Consider the following 20,007-nt stretch of genomic DNA (forward strand, 5'->3'; position numbering starts at 1 on the left):
ATTCCTCGACTCTTGTCATGCGTGTACCTTCTAATATACATTCTCTGTCCTTTTCAAAGTCCCTACTTTCGGAACTGGGGTGGTGGGGGAGCAGGGGGTTACACCTCCTCCATGGCACCTTCTGATGGAGGGGAGAAAAGGAAGGGGGGGGGGTGGGAAACCCTGTGCTCCCGCGAGTTGGGGGGGGGGGGGAACGAGTTGTAATCTTCCCCCGGTTTCAACCGACCGGGGACGTCTGTTCCTAGTTTCTCCGTTGATACCGCGGCAGTTTTCTTTTCTGCCTTGTATCTTTTTATACAGCTCATTACTTCCCTCCGTGGTTTACCGAGTTTCTTTGCCTTTTTATAATCATTAAGCACTGAGTCAAATAGTTCATCACCAAACTTTCGCCACTCACTCTCCTCAAATATTGTATTAGGATCTGCAAAAAAAATCCCTTAGCCTTCCCTACAGCCACCAGACCTGCTAGCTGCTTTAGAGTCTCAGGCTCAATTCCCCGCTTTTATAAAAAGCACTGTAAAAAGTTCAGGGCTCAGTTCCCCGCTTTTATAAAAAGCACTGTAATAAGTCCAGGGCTACCTCTTGGTCCATTTTCATGGCCAGCCTTTTCCGGATCGTCTTCTTCTGGGTCGTCCTGTAACCTCGGTCTCCGGATCGGCCTCCCGACGCAGCAGTGTCTGGTTCGCCCCAGCAGCGGATTCTTTCGGTTAGTCCAAGCACCCGGGTCTGCCACGCCACCGCAGCAGCATTGCCCGCGCTTCCTGGCCGCTGCCGCCGGCGCCGCTCACTCGCCGTTCCGGGTCCCCGTTGACCGGGGCCCTGTATTCCGGGTCCCCGTTAAACCGGGGCCCTGTATTCCGGGTCCCCGCTAGTCGGGGCCCTGTATCCGGGTCCCCGTCGACAGGGGCCCTGTATCCCGGGTCCCCGTATCCCGGGTCCCCGTCAACCGAGGCCCTGTATCCGGGTCCCCGTTAAACCGGGGCCCTGTATCCCGGGTCCCCACTAGTCGGGGCCCTGTATCAGGGTCCCTGTTAAACTGGGGCCCTGTATTCCGGGTCCCCGTTAAACCAGGGCCCTGTATTAGGGTCCCTGTTAAATCGGGGCCCTGTATCCGGGTCCCCGTTAAACCGGGGCCCTGTATCCCGGGTCCCCGTCAGCCGGGGCCCTGTATCCGGGTCCCCGCTAGTCGGGGCCCTGTATCCCGGGTTCCCGCTAGTCGGGGCCCTGTAATCCAGGTCCCCGCTAGTCGGGGCCCTGTATCTGGGTCCCCATCGCCCGGGGCCCTGTATCCGGGCCCCGCTGCCCGGGGCCCTGTATCCCGGGTCCCCGCTAGTCGGGGCCCTGTAATCCGGATCCCCAGCGACCAGGGCCCTGTAGTCTGCGTCCCTGTTCGGGCGCCATTTGTAAGCGGCAAGGAGAAGCAGACAGGCCAACCCAATATGGGTGATAAGCAACTTCTACTTTATTTGTGACGCAGTTCACACATATATAGGAGTGGTATTCAGCCACTCCTTCTTGGCATAACAGTATTGGTTAGCCCCCACAGCTTCCTCCACATTCTCCTCCCAGGTCCGGTCTCCAGCCACCTGTGGGGGCCATCCCCGGCCTTGCTTGCACAGTCCTCCAGAACTCTATGGTCCTGCTCTTAGAGTCATTCTGCAACATTTAGTAACACATTATGCTATGTTAAATTCTCCATGATGCTTTTCACGGCAAACGTACATTCAGAATTCATCTTCAGTCTGTATACTTTGATATTTCATTTACTACCTGAATAGAATCATAGAATCACAGAATAGTTGGGGTTGGAAAGGACCTTATTTCTAAGTATTAAAAAAATTTTAGATACTCAAGCCACAAATTCTACCCTCCTTTTTTCGTACCATGTGTATTTCAGTATCACAACACATAGTCTAGTAGCTCATCTTTTGTGATTTAGCCACAGTTGTTTCCCTTTCTGTGTCAGGAATGAATGTCTCTGCATTACTGTCTTAAGAGGGACATACACAACTGCATATTATGAAAAGACTTGCCAACACTGTCAGAGGCTCAGAGACAGATTTACATTTGCACAGATGCACAACAATAATGGAATACCACTTTTGACCTTCCGGCTCTCAAACATATCCCCTTTGGGTAATAACATGTATACTGAATGAAACATCTTCTGCTGCTTGACAGCACATGCCTTGTCTCACTTATACACTATTCTGGTGTATCAGCTAGAAGGAAATAGTTTCTGAAGGTATGTGCAGCATAGGGTAGATGTTGACCTATATAGATGGGAATGGGGGTTAGCTGGGAAGACCTTGAATCCTCCTTATGGAAAGTCATTGCAAGCTGGCTAATCTCTTCTCCTAGCTGCAAGCCATTTGAACAGAAGGGCAAAATCCTTCTCTGTAAATGTTCTGTCGATCTTGTCATTTTCTTTGATGGCATAATTTTATGTCAAGCCTGTAATATACATCCTAGAGGCTTTTTTTTTTTTTTTATAAGCAGATACTGGGACAAAGCAAAAAAATAGAAAACTTGCCCATTTATTCAGTATACTTACAGCTCCGTGTGTTCATTATTGTACTGATTGTTTGACATTGTACTGGAGGAGAAGCAGGAAACCTCACTGCTCTTTTTCAGTTCTCCATGTGCTTACAAGTACTGTAATGCACAAGGCAGCTATAATTAGCATCATGACTCACATAATACTAGTAACTGCAGCTATGCTCTCAGAGGAAATGACTTTTCCATATCCTTCAGTTCAATTCTGCTTTGTATTAATGGCTCACCCCTTTTCTGTCTCTTATTCCAGAACTCCTGAGCTGATGTTAAGACGTGTCTTCTAGCAGGTGTGAGGGAGAAGACAGGTCAGACTTTGGCCCTCACAAATGCTATTTCAACTGTGCCTGTTCCCAGAAAGAAGGAAGACAAAGTAGAAACAGCAGCTTCCAGAATTCCACTCCTCCAGAAGATAAATGTAAACCAATTGCACAAGAACATAGCCTGAATTCAGTTAAAGAAGCCAGACAATAACTCCTTGCTTTCTGGGACCTGTCCTCTTAAGTCTGTTCCTAATCACAAGAGAATGAACTTCTGTGAAGAATTTAGCAAGTGGCTTTAAAAGAGAACTGGAGAAGCAGCAGACAGTGAAGCACACAGACATCTTCGGTAGTTCAGGAATGGAGTGAACACTGAGTTAGTTTCACATGCTTGGGCTTTCTAGTGCCCACTGAAGAGATGATGAGCCACCAAACAAAGAAGATTAAAAATTAATTTGCTAATTTATAAGTCCAATATCTGCTTCATGTTCCTATCAGGAAGATATCAAAGAAAAAGAGACAATGGAGACCGAGGATAAGAACAGGTAAAAAAATAAAACATACAAACAACCAAGCAAAACTCCTGAAGGAATTTTTTGTTAGGCTGACATGTTCCTGCTCAAACAGCCACGGTCAGTGTTTAAGACTGAGTTTGAAATTTGCCTAGTATTTGTACAAAATTGCTACTTTTGTAGCTACTTTCTGTCTTGCAGTCTGCAGAATGCCCACTGATGTGCAACTGTAATGTGCAGCCTCTGCTTTTTCCTGTGTACTAAGGAGGTGAGCTTTGCGTTGTGGCAGAAAGTTATTAGCAACAGCTGCCTATTGTTTCAGGGTCTGGTCCACTGGCTTCCTGGGTAATTTTGCAAAAATTCATGAAAGTAAATTTGGGGGTGCCCTGGGTTCAGCAGTAGCAGTCATTTTCTCCTTCTTAGTAGCTGGGGCAGCGCTGTGGTTTTGACTTTCAGCCTGGGACCAGTGCTGATAACACCGATGTTTTCAGTTGCTTCTCAGTAATGTTTACTCTGACCAAGGACTTTGTGAGTGTCATGCTCCCCCCTCTGGAGGGGAGGCCAGAAGGAAGCAGAGACAGGACACCTGACCCAAACTAACCAAAGAGGTATTCCATACCACAGCAAGTCATGACCACCATATAAACTGGGGGCAGTTACCTGGAAGGGTGAGATCACTGCTAGGGTCGGGCTGGGTATCGGTCAATGAGTGGTGAGCGGTTGCGTTCTCTTCCCTTGTTATCTCCTTTATCATTATTATTGTTGGTGGCAGCAGCAGTGATTTGCGTTATACCTTAGTTACTGGACTGTTCTTATCTCAACCCGTGGGAGTTACATTCTTTCGATTCTCCTCCCCACCCCTCTGGGAGCAGGGGGAAGGAAAGGGGGGGAGTGAGAGAGAGGCTGCGTGGCTCTGAGTTACTGGCTGGGCTTAAACCATGACAGGGGATTTTAATCTTTTTCTTCTAGATTACTTAACTGCCCCCCTCCCCATCCCCCCTGTGTAAATATTGTAAATGTAAATGAAAAACCTCAGAAATCTCTGAGGTTTAGACATTGCATGTTGTGCAGCAAGCTCTTCTATAATTCAGTAAGACACGAAGTTCCCTCATAAAGACTAAGACTGATGGTAATCTTCATTGGCACCGAGGCCTGAAACGGGACCAGAGATGAAACTAAAGAACTGCCAGGGATAAGAGCTGGAAAGTATGGATTGTCCTAGACTGAGCTGCAGAGGCAATATTCAAGCTGGGGACTGTGCATTGGACAGAGGTGGGGCTTCAGAGTTACAGCCAGGGAGAGGGGAGCAGACTTGCCTTGACATACTTGACTTTTAAATATGAAGAGCTCAATCTTTCTGCTAAAAGCAGATTTCTTATGATAAGCATTATTCATGCTGTTAAAATTGTAGAATCCTATATTTCAATATTGACATTCTTGGATACTAATAAATGATGGGCTTTGTTCCACCAAGATCACAAATGACAAATACCTTGTCATATCAATTATGTAGTGATTTTTGCTCATTTGGTGCCATGCAGTTTATGGGTTTTATGCAAGTCTCTGTTAAATTGAGTTTACATTAGACTATGTAGTGGTATTTCAGAATCTCCATTGTATTTTTTTATTCATTCCAGTATCAGTCAATTAGAAAAAATTACAGATCTCAAAGATTTTGCTACAATATTTTGCCCAGCCTTCAACTTTAACACTGATATTGTACTTCCCTCTTTAAAGGTAGTCAAGTGTCAATTTTCAAATTGGTGTGCAAAATTAGGGCTTTGTATGTCTAACCTGAAGTTTAGCTTTAGCAGACCCTGTGCCCTTGTGATATTGCACCAAATTAATTTGCTTCTGAAATTTTGGTGTATGGCCTTCCTCTGGCATGTCTTTTGACCCCTGCAATTAGATGCTTTTGGGAGCAGAGCCAAGCTTTTATGCTTATTCTTTATTTATTTTACAGTGTCTATAATAAAAAGACTGTGCCTCCAGTTGGAGCTTCATGGAGTTTGTGCAGTATATAGAAAGACATTAGCTAAAATACAGACTTCCAGTTCATGTTCTAACATTGAAACTTTAGAATTTTTCACTATATGTATTTGCTACTACTATCAATTAATGGTAATAGGGGTGCAATTGCCTTAACTTCCCATCCTTGTTCCACTCTCTGTACATCACGTGGATGGAATAAAAATAAATATATACATAAAAAAAAAGTTTTTCTAGCTACTTAAAAAGACTTCATTGATTACATTGTAAGTGGGTTGTGCTGCAAAGTTAGTCTGTGTTAATCACATGCTGCCATTAATCTGGTTATTATGAATCCACAAAAAGTCTTTGGGTACTGAAGTGCTTTAAACTGGTCCATGATTGGAGGCCGTGAGTACACTGCTGCACTTGCAGTGCTGATGCTCAGATGGGATACAATCACACTGAAGCTTTAATTACCACAGCCCATCAGCTGCTAATCCAGTCTTCACTGACTGAAACCCTTTATGCTGAAACTTTTTTTTAAGTGATACCACTTCTGTTCAAGATAGGCACAAGCAGGCTAATGGAAGAGAAGTTAACAAAGGCTTAGTTAACTCTGCACTTAGGTCATACTAATATTTCAATAGAGATTTTACATAATTACAATAATACACATATTGTATCTAAAGGACATGGACTGTTGGAACAAGTCCAGAGGAGGACCACGAGGATGATCAGGGGACTGGAGCACCTCCCATATGAAGACAGGCTGAGAAAGTTGGGGCTATTCAGCCTGGAGAAGAGAAGGCTGCATGGAGAACTCATAGCAGCCTTCCAGCGTCTGAAGGGGGCCTATAGGGATGCTGGGGAGGGACTCTTCATTAGGGACTGCAGTGACAGGACAAGGGGTAACAGAGTAAAACTTAAGCAGGTGAAGTTTAGATTGCATATAAGGAAGAAGCTCTTCACTGTAAGTGTGGTGAGGCACTGGAATGGGTTGCCCAAGGAAGCTGTGAATGCTTCATCCCTGGCAGTGTTCAAGGCCAGGATGGACAGAGCCTTGAGTGACACGGTTTAGTGTGAGGTGTCCCTGCCTATGGCAGGGGGGTTGGAACTAGATGATCTTGAGGTCCTTTCCAACCCTAACTATTCTATGATTCTAACCAACTCTTTCCATAGGTATGTATAAATAGAAACACATACTGATTCATAGAACGGTTTGGGTTGAAAAGGACTGTAAGATCATCTAGTTCCAAACCCCCTGACATGGGCAGGGACGCCTCACACTAGACCATGTTGCCCAAGGCTCTGTCCAACCTGGCCTTGAACACTGCCAGAAATGGAGCATTCACAACTCTTTCGGGCAACCTGTTCCAGTGCCTCACCACCCTCACAGTAAAGAAGTTCTTTCTTATATCTAATAATAAATAAGCATAATATATAATATATAGGCATCATAAATAAGCATACAACCTGTTGTACATCTAAAAATTTGCTCTGTAGCCTCTATAGGTGTCCTATTCCCCATCTCAGTTTCCTTAACCTTTGTAGAAAACTCCCTTGACTTCTGCATTCCCTGCTTCTTGTGTCCAAATATAGAGAGGTATACCAAGGGGCATACTGTATGTATGTATGAGGTACAGAGATGTAAACAACAATTATGACAGTTTCAAAAGCACTGTGCCCCCCACTAGTGAAAGTTTTACCATCCATTTCACTGGAAGTTGTTTGGATGTATTTAGTCTTATCCTTGCTGAAGCTACAGGCTAACATACTGTCCTGGTTTTGGCTGGGATAGAGTTAGTTTTCTTTCTTCCATATTGAAGGTATCACAGTTGCTTTGTGTCTCAAATCTGTCAAAATGACCCAAATTAGCTCAAACAACTCAAATAGTAATAACTTTTTAAATTGGATAATACCATCTGAACCAGGATAAGAGGCAATTACATAAGTTCCACCAGTAAATTGGAAAGAAGAGTGAAAAGCAGTGAGGGTGTAGGAGGCTGAAAGTACTTGATGTTTTACTCCATGCTACTTTACATAGTATAGGACATGGTAACACAGCCTGCAATTCCCAATGAATCATTATGCAACTCACGTAGTGTTTGGAGCAATATCGCAGCTATTAGATTTGTGTGACTGGACTTGTCATGTAACGCAGGAATCCCTTTCACATTTCTGTTTTCCCAGAAGAGGATGCCCTGTGTCATTTCTTCCCCTTTTCCTCCCTTCCTCTCACTAGGCCTTACATATGTCTCATGCTTCTTACTCTGTGCCACTCATCTTTCTGTTGTCTGAAGGATAAAGTTTTGCTTGTACTTCTGTATGAGGCCCTGTTATGAAGGAGAACCGATACAGAGCCAGTACAGAGCTAGCATTACGTGTTATCCACTATCTGACGTACAGGTACTTGAAGAGGTGCTTTGAGTTGTGCTTTTCATAGTTCTCGAAAATTACATGTCTTGTATTTCCTTCTGTGTGACATTGTAATTTTTTCCATATACATAGGGCTTGGTACACTGATGCCTTGAAAATATTATGAAACTTTGAAGCATGATTAGGTGCAGTATGCAGAAGCAATAGGGATGGAGAAACGCTTCTTAAAATATTTAATGCATGTGTAATATGGGACAGCTGATTTAATTTTACTTATTAAGTAGATTTTTCTCCCTTATGTAGGAAGATAATATCTGGAACGAAAATAAGAAAAATATTACAGGTAGTACAGAAAAAAATACCTTTGGTAAGCTGATTACCATGTGTCCTAAATGGAGGCAAAGATTCATTGTGACATTTAGGAACTTATATTTGGCTTTGAAATCAATTTCAGATTTAGGCTCTGCTTTTTGTTGTTTCAAGGTTAAAGTGGGTGTTCTAAATCTGTCAGTTTTATTGGCACCAATTGTCAAAAGCAAACACCACCAGTTAACATATTGCTTATTTTAAAATGTATGCCAACAGCAGATCTTGCAACACTGCAGTCCCTCCTAATGCAATTCTCTAAAGAGCAATTGAAAAGTTTATTTTTATCAGTACTTTGGTTTAATCTTTTGCATAATTTGAAATGCCAGGCATTTTGTACTGGATTTTGTTATTCATACAAACTGGAATAGAAACCCCTGTGATACTTAGCAATTCAAATCTGTAGAGTAATGGTTACTGTACTATAGTTGAGTAAGGTTAGGTCCTCTCTTTGAGGCCTTAATTTAAAGTAGTCTTTTCCTAATGGTAGATCTAAGAGGAAATTTTCCTTCAGAATTTAAGAGGATTTTAAAATTTTATCATTTATTTATTTGTGCTTTCTTGCTCTGCTCTTTACACATAAAGAATAAAACTGAAACAAATTTTATAGGTCTTTTAAGTACTTTGCATTAGCATTTGCTTAGTGCCATCAAGGAACTGGCTTGAACATTAAAGCATATAACAGAGAGATCAAAATCATTAGATGGAAACAAATGGCTTTTCCTGGCGTCTGTGACCTTCAATCTTTTGTTTGTTTTTACTGGTATTTAAAAAGGATCTTGTTCTTTCGATATTTGACATTTAGAAACACATCAGCTTACAAAGGAATAAGATAATACTTTCCTCCAGTTCTTTAATATTTCATTAAGCTGTGATCATACAGATATTTTGCTTAGAAGCTATCTATAATGGTTCTACGTGAGGAACACAGAGTATGAGAACCAGTTTAAACTCACTGCATCAATCTATAATAAAACAGTTTCAGCAAATTAATTAAATTGTGTGATAGATTTTATGGCAAAACCAGATATTTTGTTTAAATCAAATGCTTCACAGGCCAGAGGGAGGTTTGGGCTTTTTGTTGTTTTTTAAATTTGTACAAGACAGGACTACAGCCATTTCAGCTAAATACTTTTCTGTTAATGGAGCTATTCAAATAAATTAGAAACTTTCCAGTAAGAGGTGACTTCCAATGACTAGCACATGTGTCATCAGCCAATGGTAGGTTTATTCTCAAACTTCTTGAAAAGGCATTAGTAGGCAAGGATAAAGCAAGCTCCTGGCAGTGACTACAAGACCAATGCAATCTGTAATCTCTGGGTAATGTGATACATATACAATGTAATGTTTAAAACATCTGTTAGAAACACAAGGAATTGATTTAAGAATGAAGGTGCTTAGTGTGTTATAGAAAGTTTTGATTTTGCTTGGTGTGCACTATGTCTAATCTAGATATAGTTATTGAGTCACTGCTACTTGCCTGCCAGCACTGCAGAATGTTTTTTGCTGCACTGGAAGCTTCTGTACTACAGCAGTTTCCTCTTGCACTAGTGACCTAATCATGTTTGTTTCTTATCACAACATACACTCCTTTTGCAGACTCCATTCCACCTTTCTAAGCACACTGATAAGGAAGAAAGGGGTTTGCATTCATCTTTTTCTGCTACTGAACACTTATTTTAAATCACTGGGAAATATAAGGTGATTCTGCAACTCAGAATTTTCTGGTTTCAAGGGAATGTCACTATGAAAATGGCTTTTATTTCATTTCATAAAAATACGGTAATGTTGTAGAGACTCTCATTTTTTTTTTTTTTTTTAATTGCATATCCCTTCTTGTACGACCTCATTCTCAACCGAACAGAAGCCTTGCTCATAGCCACAGGAGAATTTTCCATATGTATTCTTAAATCTAAACGCTCCTTTGCTTGGAAAAGTGGTTACAAAAATATTATCATAGGAATTTATATATATATAGTATTTAAAAAGTCTCAAATAAGTCCAAATGATTTTAGATTTAAAAGAGTGATTTTTTTTTGATTTTTTTTTTTTTCCCCAAACTGCTGTGACTACAAAATTGCCACCTGGTCAAATACTTTTTTCTTTTTACATTGTCACATAAAATCATTAATAGGAGTTCTGCATAGCAAACATGTATGTGACACCTTTAACTTCACTAGGATTATGTAGCTTCCATAGTTCTGTTTTCCAAACGGATAAGCAAGATTAAAGTTAAACAAAGGTTGAGGGCTCTTTTGATGCGAAAATCTGCAGACTGGAACATGTACTCCTTTTTGGTCAGTGTAATTTCTATATAGTCACTTTTCTGGCATTTTTTTTATTACAGATCAGGCTTTAAAAGGTCACTGTCATAAGCTGTCAAAACCAGTTTGATAATGGGTAACAGGGTATGTATGAATCACTTTGTAATTAAAAAGGATATTTATACTACATTCCTTGCCATATGAATGGCCAGGATGTTGCTGATAAAAATCAGCAATTAATACTGTAGGAGCCTTCTCTTCTTCAGACTAAACAACCCCAGCTCCCTCAGCCACTCCTCACAGGACTTGTGCTCTAGGCCCTTCACCAGCTTTGTTGCCCTACTTTGCACACACTCCCAGTGGGAGTCTTGCTTATTATTATCAATAGCAACAGCTAGCCAATCAATAAAATGGGATGGGCCCCAGGAAAGGGGCCAAAACTCTAAGGGTAAGTAAGTGGTAAAACACAGTTTATGTTTAAAAAGTTTAACGGTCTTTGGCCCTAAACCAAAGTGTCCTTGTCTGTTTTGAGAGTGGAGAGTTGTCCCTGTGTTATGAACCATGCCTGATCATGGTCCTGAAGCCTGGTGGTAATTACAGGTTAAAACTGTGCCAAGAAGCATGACAACAATTAAACAATGCAGATGACCAAAAGACAGAACTGGAATATGTCCTAGTCATGCTTACTCCTTTAATACAAGGGTAGTAAGAGGATGAATATCTTGATTCTATCTGAATGGACAGAAAGAAAACACAATTCAAAGGCAGATATTATCAAAAGGAAAAAAAATAGAGAAGAAAACACATGACAAAAACAAATGAAAGGTGTCCCACAGTAAACAGAAATGGGACATTCATTCCTGTCAGTACGAAAGAAGTCTCGCTTGTATCGAGGAACAGGTTTACAAAAAGAACAGGTATAGCCATTTTCCAAGAGCTCATGAGTCCAGCTCCTTTATCCAGAACCTTGCACGGTTCCAGCTCTGCATCACTGGTTCTTCCCAGCTCTTCCCCTCCTACTACAGGGGGCACATACTAGATAGAATCTGTGGCACAAGGACTTTTTCCCCCCCAATATTAATGTTAAACCATCACAGGACATAATTTGGGAATATAGTCTTGTCGTGCGATGTGACGTGGGTTAGGGAACTTCAGTCAATCACTGACAGCAGGATTGTCTGTGCCCCTGAATATGTCCCACCACTTGAGATGTGTGGCATAGAGAGGTAGCTGTTAGTTGAGACAGCTCTGTTTGTCTCCAGGGTCCCATTCAAACAGATGCTTCACAGAACACTAAATCACTCCCATGATCCCAGCTGCAGAAGAATTAGATTTTGCAAGTGGTTTGGTAGTTCAACTGGTCTGGAGACTATTTTAGTAGCTGACATGGATGGGACTGCATGAGGTTTCAAATCCTTCCATTTTGCCCAGCCATCCACATTTGTGCCACTCATGTCACACCCTTATGCAGGTAGTATATTCCTTTGGTATCAAGACATAAAAAGGTAGATCAGACGTCAGCATTATGTCCAAAGGAATGAGAATACAAATAATTCTGTGATGACAAACTGTGAAGAAGATGTGTGGGAAGATATAAAACTACAGAAAATGAACAAACTAAAGCAGAAAGTTAAAATAGTTTTATTGTTTCTGGTGAAAGCAGGATCAGACCCACAAAATTTTAACCTTTTCGTATAATTCTGTAGTAATAGACAAATACTGAATATGAATGAAATAAGATGTTGTGGCACTGGCAAAACTTTACCTAGATATTGTATTGTATCCCGATCCACCTGACCTTTGTGGTTTTTAAGCTTTCTTCTCATCTTTTTTTAACTTGATACACTTCCTGCAAAGAGGTTCATTGTGTCTTCTCTCCCTTCCATAAAGTCTCTGTTATTGCCAAGTAGCAGTTTTAACTCTCTGTCACTGCCAAAAGTCATAGATGTTTCAGTTTAGTCAACGACTGCAATTAAGGACCTGCTGGAAAGAAATGGAACTGTCGGCTGGAGGTCTGTAGTCCATCTTCCTGCTCAAAGCAGAAGTATCGTCAATACTGGATCAGGTCAGCCATGGCTAAGCCAATATGAAGAGCACCTCTAGGCAACCCATGCTAGTAACTGTGCTACTCTCCTAGTGACATGTTTTTTACTTTTGTCCAGTGTGAACCTCCCAAGCTGCAGTTTGTTGCCATTGCCTCTTGGCACTACTAAGAGTAGAATTCCATCACCTTTGCAGCTGCCCCCCAGGTAGCTGTGGGATGCTACTGTATTGCACCTTAGTCTCCTCATCAGACTAAACAAGCTCAACTCCCCCTCTCTTCTCCTTGTAGGTCATGTGCTTTGGGCCGCTGGCAATGTTAGCAGTCCTCTGCTGAGATCTGGAACTGGGGAAGCCCAGAACATCCTATTCTGGTCACAGCATCCTAGGTTCAGCTTCATCAACACTGAACAGACTCACTTCCCTCGATCCTCCTCATATTCAGCCTGGTACCCCCCCAAATTCTTCGAAGCAGGGCTGCTATTCAGCCCATCACTGATGGGCAGCCCACAGCGCCCAATGCAGAACTTTGCACACGGTGAACCTCAGAGGTTTCTGTCGGCCCCTCCACAAGTTTCTCAAGGTCCACTTAGCTCACTGGGACGAGCTCACAGCTCTGAGTTCAGGAGCGAGAGCACCTTCTGTAAGTCTTTAACTGGCATGAGGACTTACCATAGGTGATCAAGACCAATAAATATTCACGATCAATCGAGTGACTGACAGAAGAGCAAAGAAATGACATTTCCTTCCGCAGTTTGCATCCTTGAGAAACGGAATGTTTATCGGAGGTAACAGTGCTCCATGTGGTGGTGCCTGAACGCTGGGAGTTATACCGAACACCAGTACACTTCCCTGACGGCCTGCCGTGCTGCAGGACTGCTCTGCGTGCCGTAACCCAGCTTTAGTCACGGCTCTGGCAGCCTTATGCCATACACGCATCACCGGTCAAGCCAAGCTCAATCCTTCCCTGAGGCGACGCCAGGCAGCAGGAACAACAGCCCCACGAAGCGAGCACAGGACAGTCCTTCGCGAAGCCGGGACCGGGGCTGCTTTACCATAGGCGCCACTGCGCCTGGGGCTGCTTTTGGGGCTGCTTTTAAGGAGGCTTCACCCGCTCCCTCCTCCCTCTTCCTCCGCGGCGCAGAGCGCCGGGCGAGTCTCTCCCTCAGTCTGCCGTGCGCAGCCACACCCCTTCCCCGTGTGGGGAGCGGCGGCGGCCGCCGCAGCAGTGCAGCTAACGGTCCTTTGTGTGCCGCGGCAGGCATGTGAGTGGCGGCGGGGCAGGATGACACGGCACGGCACGGCACGGCAGGGCAGGGGAGAGGAGAGGAGGAGAGGCGAGGCCGCGGGCGTGCGGCGCTGCGCTGCTGCTCGCAGGCCCAGCAGCTCCTTCCCCCCTCAGAGTTAGGCAGGCACCCGCCCTCCCATCCCTGTACCCTGGGCCTCCGAGGAGGAGAGAAAGCAGGCGGAGGGTGGTCGCCGGGGCAGACGGTTGCGGGTCTCTGCTTAGCTAGTGTTTGTCTCTTTGTTGCAGGCTGGCCCGGGTGACCGTCCTCCATGACTGCCTGGGCTGCAGGACCTTCGAGCTGCCGCCTTCCGCCGCAGTGGGGGACGTGAAGGCGCGGATCGACGCGGAAGCCGGCTTTCCCCGCGCCGAGCAGCGGCTGTGGCACCGCGGGAGAGAGGTGAGGGGCGCGGCGGGGGGTGCTGGAAGTCCCCAGCCAGCTGCGAGGGCAGCGCGGAGTGTGTCTCGGTGTGTCCTTAGGGGTGGGTCTCATAGGAAGCAAGGAGGTGTTTCGGACGGGCAGATAACCCTTGTACTTCTCTTTATGGTGCCAGCTTTTATCATTCGAGTTTTTGTGTCCTTTTCCGACATAATCCATGTTATTTACCCTTATTTCTTCAGGGAGGCACAGAAGATTCAGTGCAGATGCTCTTGCTTTGGCTACCTTTCCATGTTTAATTGATTTTCTACCTGCTGGCCCACCTCAACAGCATAGTTGACATCCCAGTGAGAGGAGCTCTTACGGGTTAAAAATTGAGGTCTGAGTACAGAGGAGAGAGTCAAATGAATGAATAACTTTGTTCTGTTTAAGGCATCATCCTGGAGTCACCGTTTCAGTACTGCTTGGCATGCTGCTAGCTATACTCTTGGGAAACAGGAGCCTTCAAGATACTGGTGGGATGGGATGACTAGAGGCAAGAAGGGAAGAGAAGAGATTGGAAATTGGGGTTAAATGGGGCAGGGGGACTTGCAAATACATAAAGAAGAGAAGCTTCCAGGGAGACCTTATTTCAGTCTTTCAATATATAAAGTGGGCTTATAAGAAAGATGGAGAAACTTTATATGAAGGCCTGTAGTGACAAGACAAGGTGCAATGATTTTAAACTGAAAGAGGATAGATTTAGACTGGACATAAGGAATAAATATTTTATGATGGGGGTGATGAGACACTGGATCGTGTTGTCCAGAGAAGCTGACATGCCCTACCATTGGAAATGTTTAAAGTCAGGTTGGGTGGAGCGTGGAGCAGCCTGATCTACTGAAAGGTGTCCCTGCCCATGGCAGAGAGGTTGGATTAGATGATCTTTAGAGGTCCCTTGGAACCCAAATACCATTCTATGATGCTAGGGAAGAATTGTTGCATTGCTGAAGATGCTTGTAAGAACCTATATGGGCAACACAAGGAGTCATTGAGGACTCAGGTTTGAAACAAATTACCCATGTAGTTTATTTTTTATTTTCTTGCCTGGTTTTGTGTGTCCTTCATTTCGTTCTCTCCAGGCCCTCCTGTTCTGGTTGGAAGGAGATCTGTATAATCACTTTCTAAAACTCATCTGGAAGCAAATATCTAAGCAGCACTCTGGCACAGAAAACTATCGTTTGGCAGGGAACAGGCAGTAAGAAGAGTGTAACAGCTATTCTGGGTTTATTTATTTATTAATATTAAACTAGAATGCACATGGGAATATTCTGTAGCAGTTTTGGAAAACTTCTGTGAACTTTTGAACTCCTGTTCATTGGGATCAAATTACTTTTTAATTTACTGAGGTAGTAGAATATTAATCAGTATTTTTTTTCCCCATTAACAGTGTTACCTGCAATTTACATGCTAAGTAAAATCCAATATCTCTTTCTCTCACAGTTTCTTACAGTGTTGAGCTATTAATTTGAATGTATTCAATCTCCCTAGTTTCTGCTGGTGTTCTGGTACAAAAATCCTATCTGAAAAAATTTGGTTATTCTCTCTCTTTAAAATTTGGTGGCAGGTTACAGCATTCTGTGCATTCTTTTTTTTTTTTAGTGAGTCCTGAGTAGGTTGGTTGTGCAGTGTGAGCTGTTTTACATCTTGAGGCAAGATCAGCTCAAGTTCTTTAGGAACTTATAATGCACTGCTGTTGCAAGTACTTAAAACTGGTGTAAGTAAAAAGGAACATACTTTTTTTTTCTTATTATTTTTTAAGGTTATGTTTATATACTGTGAGCTAGGACTGTCTTTTGCTCATTAAATGTAGTTAGATTGTAAGCATCTATGTGTAAGTACAAGCATTTTTCTAGTAATTTGTTTTTACCCATCCAAGTGAGGAAGTAGTTCTGACCTGTGTTATAAACTGTGACTAATGTATATTATGTGGAAATTTATTATTAGGTTTAACATATCATGTCATACATGACTATTTTAGCACCACATCGTATATGACTGGGATGCACATAAAATATGAAACTAGAATTGCAAAACAAAAAAAAATCATGTGCTATGATTACTAAGTAGTTTTCCCAGTTGCTGCTGAGGAATTTCTTGCTTAGTTTGCCCCAGTTTCTCAGTCATGTTCCTGGTGAATACAGAGAGGTAGAGGGGAGATGAAGCATATAATGAGGAGATGAGGCTGTCGAATTCTTCAGGGGGTTTATGTGACGTACTTTTGTCTTTACACATTCTGTATGACTGGCTGCTTTGAGCCGATACTGCTTAGTTTAAAACTCATATGAAACTGAATATCAGTTGTTTACTTTTTGGAGTACATAGTCTATCTACTTCCTGTAAATGTTTTCTTTATGCACATGCACATTAGAACAATAACTGCTTTAGCTGTATGCTTCCAAAAGTTCCCAGAACATGAAACTTTTCAAATGTAAAAATGGGAGGCCATGGCTTGCTCTTAGTATACTTCTGTAGGCATTTTTTCCACCTGTTTTGCTTCTGGCCATTTTTTCTGATCCTGTTACTAACAAACTGATACTTCAGCTGTGGAGTATCATTAGGCAAAGGAGGCCATCCTAGACCTCAGGGACTTAAAGTGCTGCTCTAAATGAATACTGGATATTTTATAGTTTTTGTATACTTACAGACAAATCCAAACTTCTTAGAATAAATATGTAGGAAATGGAGCTACTGTAAGTTATTCATGCCGCAGAATGTTCTGATCAAGATCCATCTTATTTTTTATTTCAGTTATCTGATGGTATCAAGATTGTTGATCTTCAGAGATCTCAAAATCAAGTTTTTCTGAAGCTTCAGTCAAAAGGGTTGAAAGGAGGAGGTATGACAAATACTTGTCTCTCTTCATAAACTGGAAGGTCAAAGCATTTTCTCATGCAATCTGGAGTTATTTGAAATTACTCTTCGCTTTGAATGGGAAGCTGTTGTTTTCCTTTTAAGTTCTAGGTATCCCTTCACTTGTTCTTTTCATTCTGACCCAGGAAATTAAACTTCTCTTTCTGAGTGCCTAGGTGATTAATTTTTTATTTGTAATTTCATGTGTAGAAATTAGAATATTGCTGTACTTTGGAATCAGTAAAACTTGTCTTGCCGTAGTGTTAGTATCTGCCTTGTCTCATACAAAGTAAGATGAATATTTGTAAGCAATTCAACTACTTTAAAGGATATCTTTTCAGCCAGCACTGTGTAGAAGACTAACACTGGTGGAAAGCTTTTGAATTCTTCTGGTTTGCATGTTTTTCTTTTGATTCTGTATGTTTAGTTACATTTTTATTACAAAAAATAGCAGGTATATTTGTTTGTATGGTATCTTATATTATAATACCTGAATATCTTGAGAAATGTTCCAATTAAAATCTGTAATGATTATGTTACTTGGTTGCTATCATCGGTGTTCTTTTAACAGTAACTTTATTGTAAGAGAGGGAAATAAATGCTAATGGGATGGTAGGATGAAGAAGGAAACCCTTCTTTTCATGCAGATATTTTATTTGGTGTGTGTAAGCCATGAGTATACTGGATTATGGTTTTCTAATGATAGAGGGAAGTGAAGCGTTTGTGTATTAGCCAGAAGTTTATGGTCACATTCCCTAGAACCTTCTGGTCAAAGCTGGGTCAGCTCTGAGGTCAGACCAGGTTGCTCAGGGGTTGATTTGGTTGAGTTCGGAAACCCTCCAAGGATGGAGACTGCACAAGCTCTCCTGGTTCCCATTCCAATGCTTGACTACCTTTGGGGGAAAAAGTTTCTCCTTCAGATTTGTGGAACCAGTTTTGTGTTAAATATGATCAGCGCTAATACTGAAGAAAAATCAGTTCAGCCTTTGATAGGATGGAGTAAGTCATGATCTCCAGACAGAGTAATTTTTGTGACCTAAGTAGAGCAGCTTTGCTCTTAGATGTAAAGAGAGAATGATGTCTATTTTCAGTCCTGTCACTTAAAAGTTAACTTGCCTGTTTTTGTGGTTCCCATAGTGAAATGTGTTGTTTAAACACTTCCGCCTGCCTGCCCAAGTTAGGCTTGGAGATCGGTTTCTTGATTTAAGAAAATTTCTCCTAAGAAAAGAAACACCCAGACTTTCCTACTATTGATCAGTTTACCTTACTTGAGAAGTTTGCATATTGCATGTTGACTTCCATATGCTTCTGTATACTATAAAAATAATAAAATGCTCTCTACACTTAGAGCTGTGAGTTGGAATTTCTTAGTTTTTATTTTAATTGGTGCTGTTATCTTAAACATAGAGTGATACGAAAATGTCATAAACTGTTTTAATGTTTTTACTTGATGTTTTCCCAGCAAATATAGTTATCTATCTCCTTTTTCCCCACATTGCTGGGGATTCTGTGGCGGTTTTGTTTTTAAAATGTTTTATTCTATAATATATATAATGTATGTATGTGTGTGTTTGAATCTGTACTTTATAGACACATGTATGTAGAAGGGGGGGAGAGAGAGAATAATTAATTTATTCGTAACTTTTAAAGGGATGTTTTAAAAGGAAGTGATAGATGGGCCATCAGTAGAGTCTGTTTTCCTTGTGGGGATTGTATTGTGAATATTTATTTGAAGCACATGTTTTAGAGGTTTGGATTTAGGGAGCTGCCCTTTAGTCTCAGACTGGAGTTTGAAGAGTACAGAACATTTCTTTTTGTGATAGACTCGTCCTTTTAGAGCAGAACTTCATGGTGCTTGGTAGTACCTTTCTGTGACTTTTCCCTTCAGTGTGAAGCCCAGGTTAACACCAAAGCTAGCACCAGGCACACAGTATGCCAGATCATGAAGTCTACACTGGAGCTGAGATGTACTGTGCCTCTGTGAAGCTGTCAGTAGAGATCGTCACTGGCTATAAAAAAGTTAGAGCCACTGCTGCCCTAGAATACTGTCCTTGTGCTTAAAGAGTACTAGTCCTTTAGCAGTTGCTACATTTAAAACATCCAGTAATGAGAGTTGGGGTATAACTGATGCAAAGATTTAGCTCCCAAATCGATTTAATTTAGATATGAAACAATATGTTGACCTTAACATCAAGACTGCTATTTTAATTTTTAAATAAAAAAATACATAATGTTTTTCTACAGTTGATTTTGGAAATACAAGATTTAACAGTATCAGGTCTTGAATTAATTTAAAACAATTTTCTAAATTGTTAGTAAATGTTTAGTGAGTATTTTTTAATCTGAAATTCAGTGCATAGTAGCATAATACACGGATTGGTTTTTGTTTGGTTTTAGGTCGTTTTGGACAAACAACACCACCACTTGTTGATTTTCTTAAGGATATCTTAAGAAGATACCCAGAAGGAGGACAGATTCTTAAGGTATACAAAAAATAGTATTTTTAGCAGTCATTTAATATGTGTGACATAATGCCTTTAATGTAACACTTTCCATCAAATCTTGCAGTTGCTATACCTCATTAGATACTCATTCCAGTATGGGAAAGACATGTTTCTATTTCTGTGGACAAGGTAGAGTGAGTTGTGGGTTTAACGTTTCTGAGTTTGCACGTCACAGATGCCATTGTAAGTTATAAAAAACAAAACCAAAACACAGGTGTTACAGTTTAATCAGAGACTTCATGATGTACTTCATGTAAGCTTATCTAAAATGTTTATTTTGCTTGTTTGCTGTAAGCTATATAGTATACATAATAGTATATAAAAAATTTGGAAAGTGTTATTTTAGTATTAAAATTGGGATAAGCTGGAGACTTTAATACTAGATTTTGTTGTGGGATTTCTTGGTGCCTAAATTAATTTTCCTCAGTGGACTATGGCAGTGTTGCAAAGTTTCATTCTTAGATTAAGAAGGCTTTTATGGTGGGAATCGTTGAACGTCTTTTGGGAGACTTGCCCCAGAGTGACAAGAATAATGAACACATCAGTTTTATGTGGGCTGAAAAACATTTTTAGTCCAGACATTGGTTCTTATGAGAAAAGATGTC

The 20,007-nt window shown here is 41.6% G+C and overlaps 1 protein-coding gene across 3 annotated transcripts in view; it reads left to right on the top strand.

Moving 5' to 3' along the window:
* SACS (sacsin molecular chaperone) overlaps positions 1-20,007 on the top strand; it is a 67,326-nt gene that overhangs the window by 20,373 nt on the left and 26,946 nt on the right. For 2 of the 3 annotated variants that reach the window (XM_062615203.1, XM_062615202.1), the window contains 4 exons: positions 2,807-3,358; positions 13,877-14,027; positions 16,797-16,884; positions 19,296-19,381. In XM_062615203.1, coding sequence (XP_062471187.1) covers positions 3,336-3,358; positions 13,877-14,027; positions 16,797-16,884; positions 19,296-19,381 — 348 coding nt within the window. In that variant the 5' untranslated portion in view covers positions 2,807-3,335. Of the gene's footprint in view, positions 1-2,806; positions 3,359-13,449; positions 13,608-13,876; positions 14,028-16,796; positions 16,885-19,295; positions 19,382-20,007 lie in introns of those variants that run through there. The other variant, XM_062615204.1, reaches the window with a different exon arrangement.

The sequence above is a fragment of the Pezoporus occidentalis genome, unplaced genomic scaffold, assembly GCF_034315485.1.
Source record: "Pezoporus occidentalis ecotype Australia unplaced genomic scaffold, CSIRO_AGI_Poc_V1 ctg18, whole genome shotgun sequence".
Classification (NCBI taxonomy): Eukaryota; Metazoa; Chordata; class Aves; order Psittaciformes; family Psittacidae; genus Pezoporus; species Pezoporus occidentalis.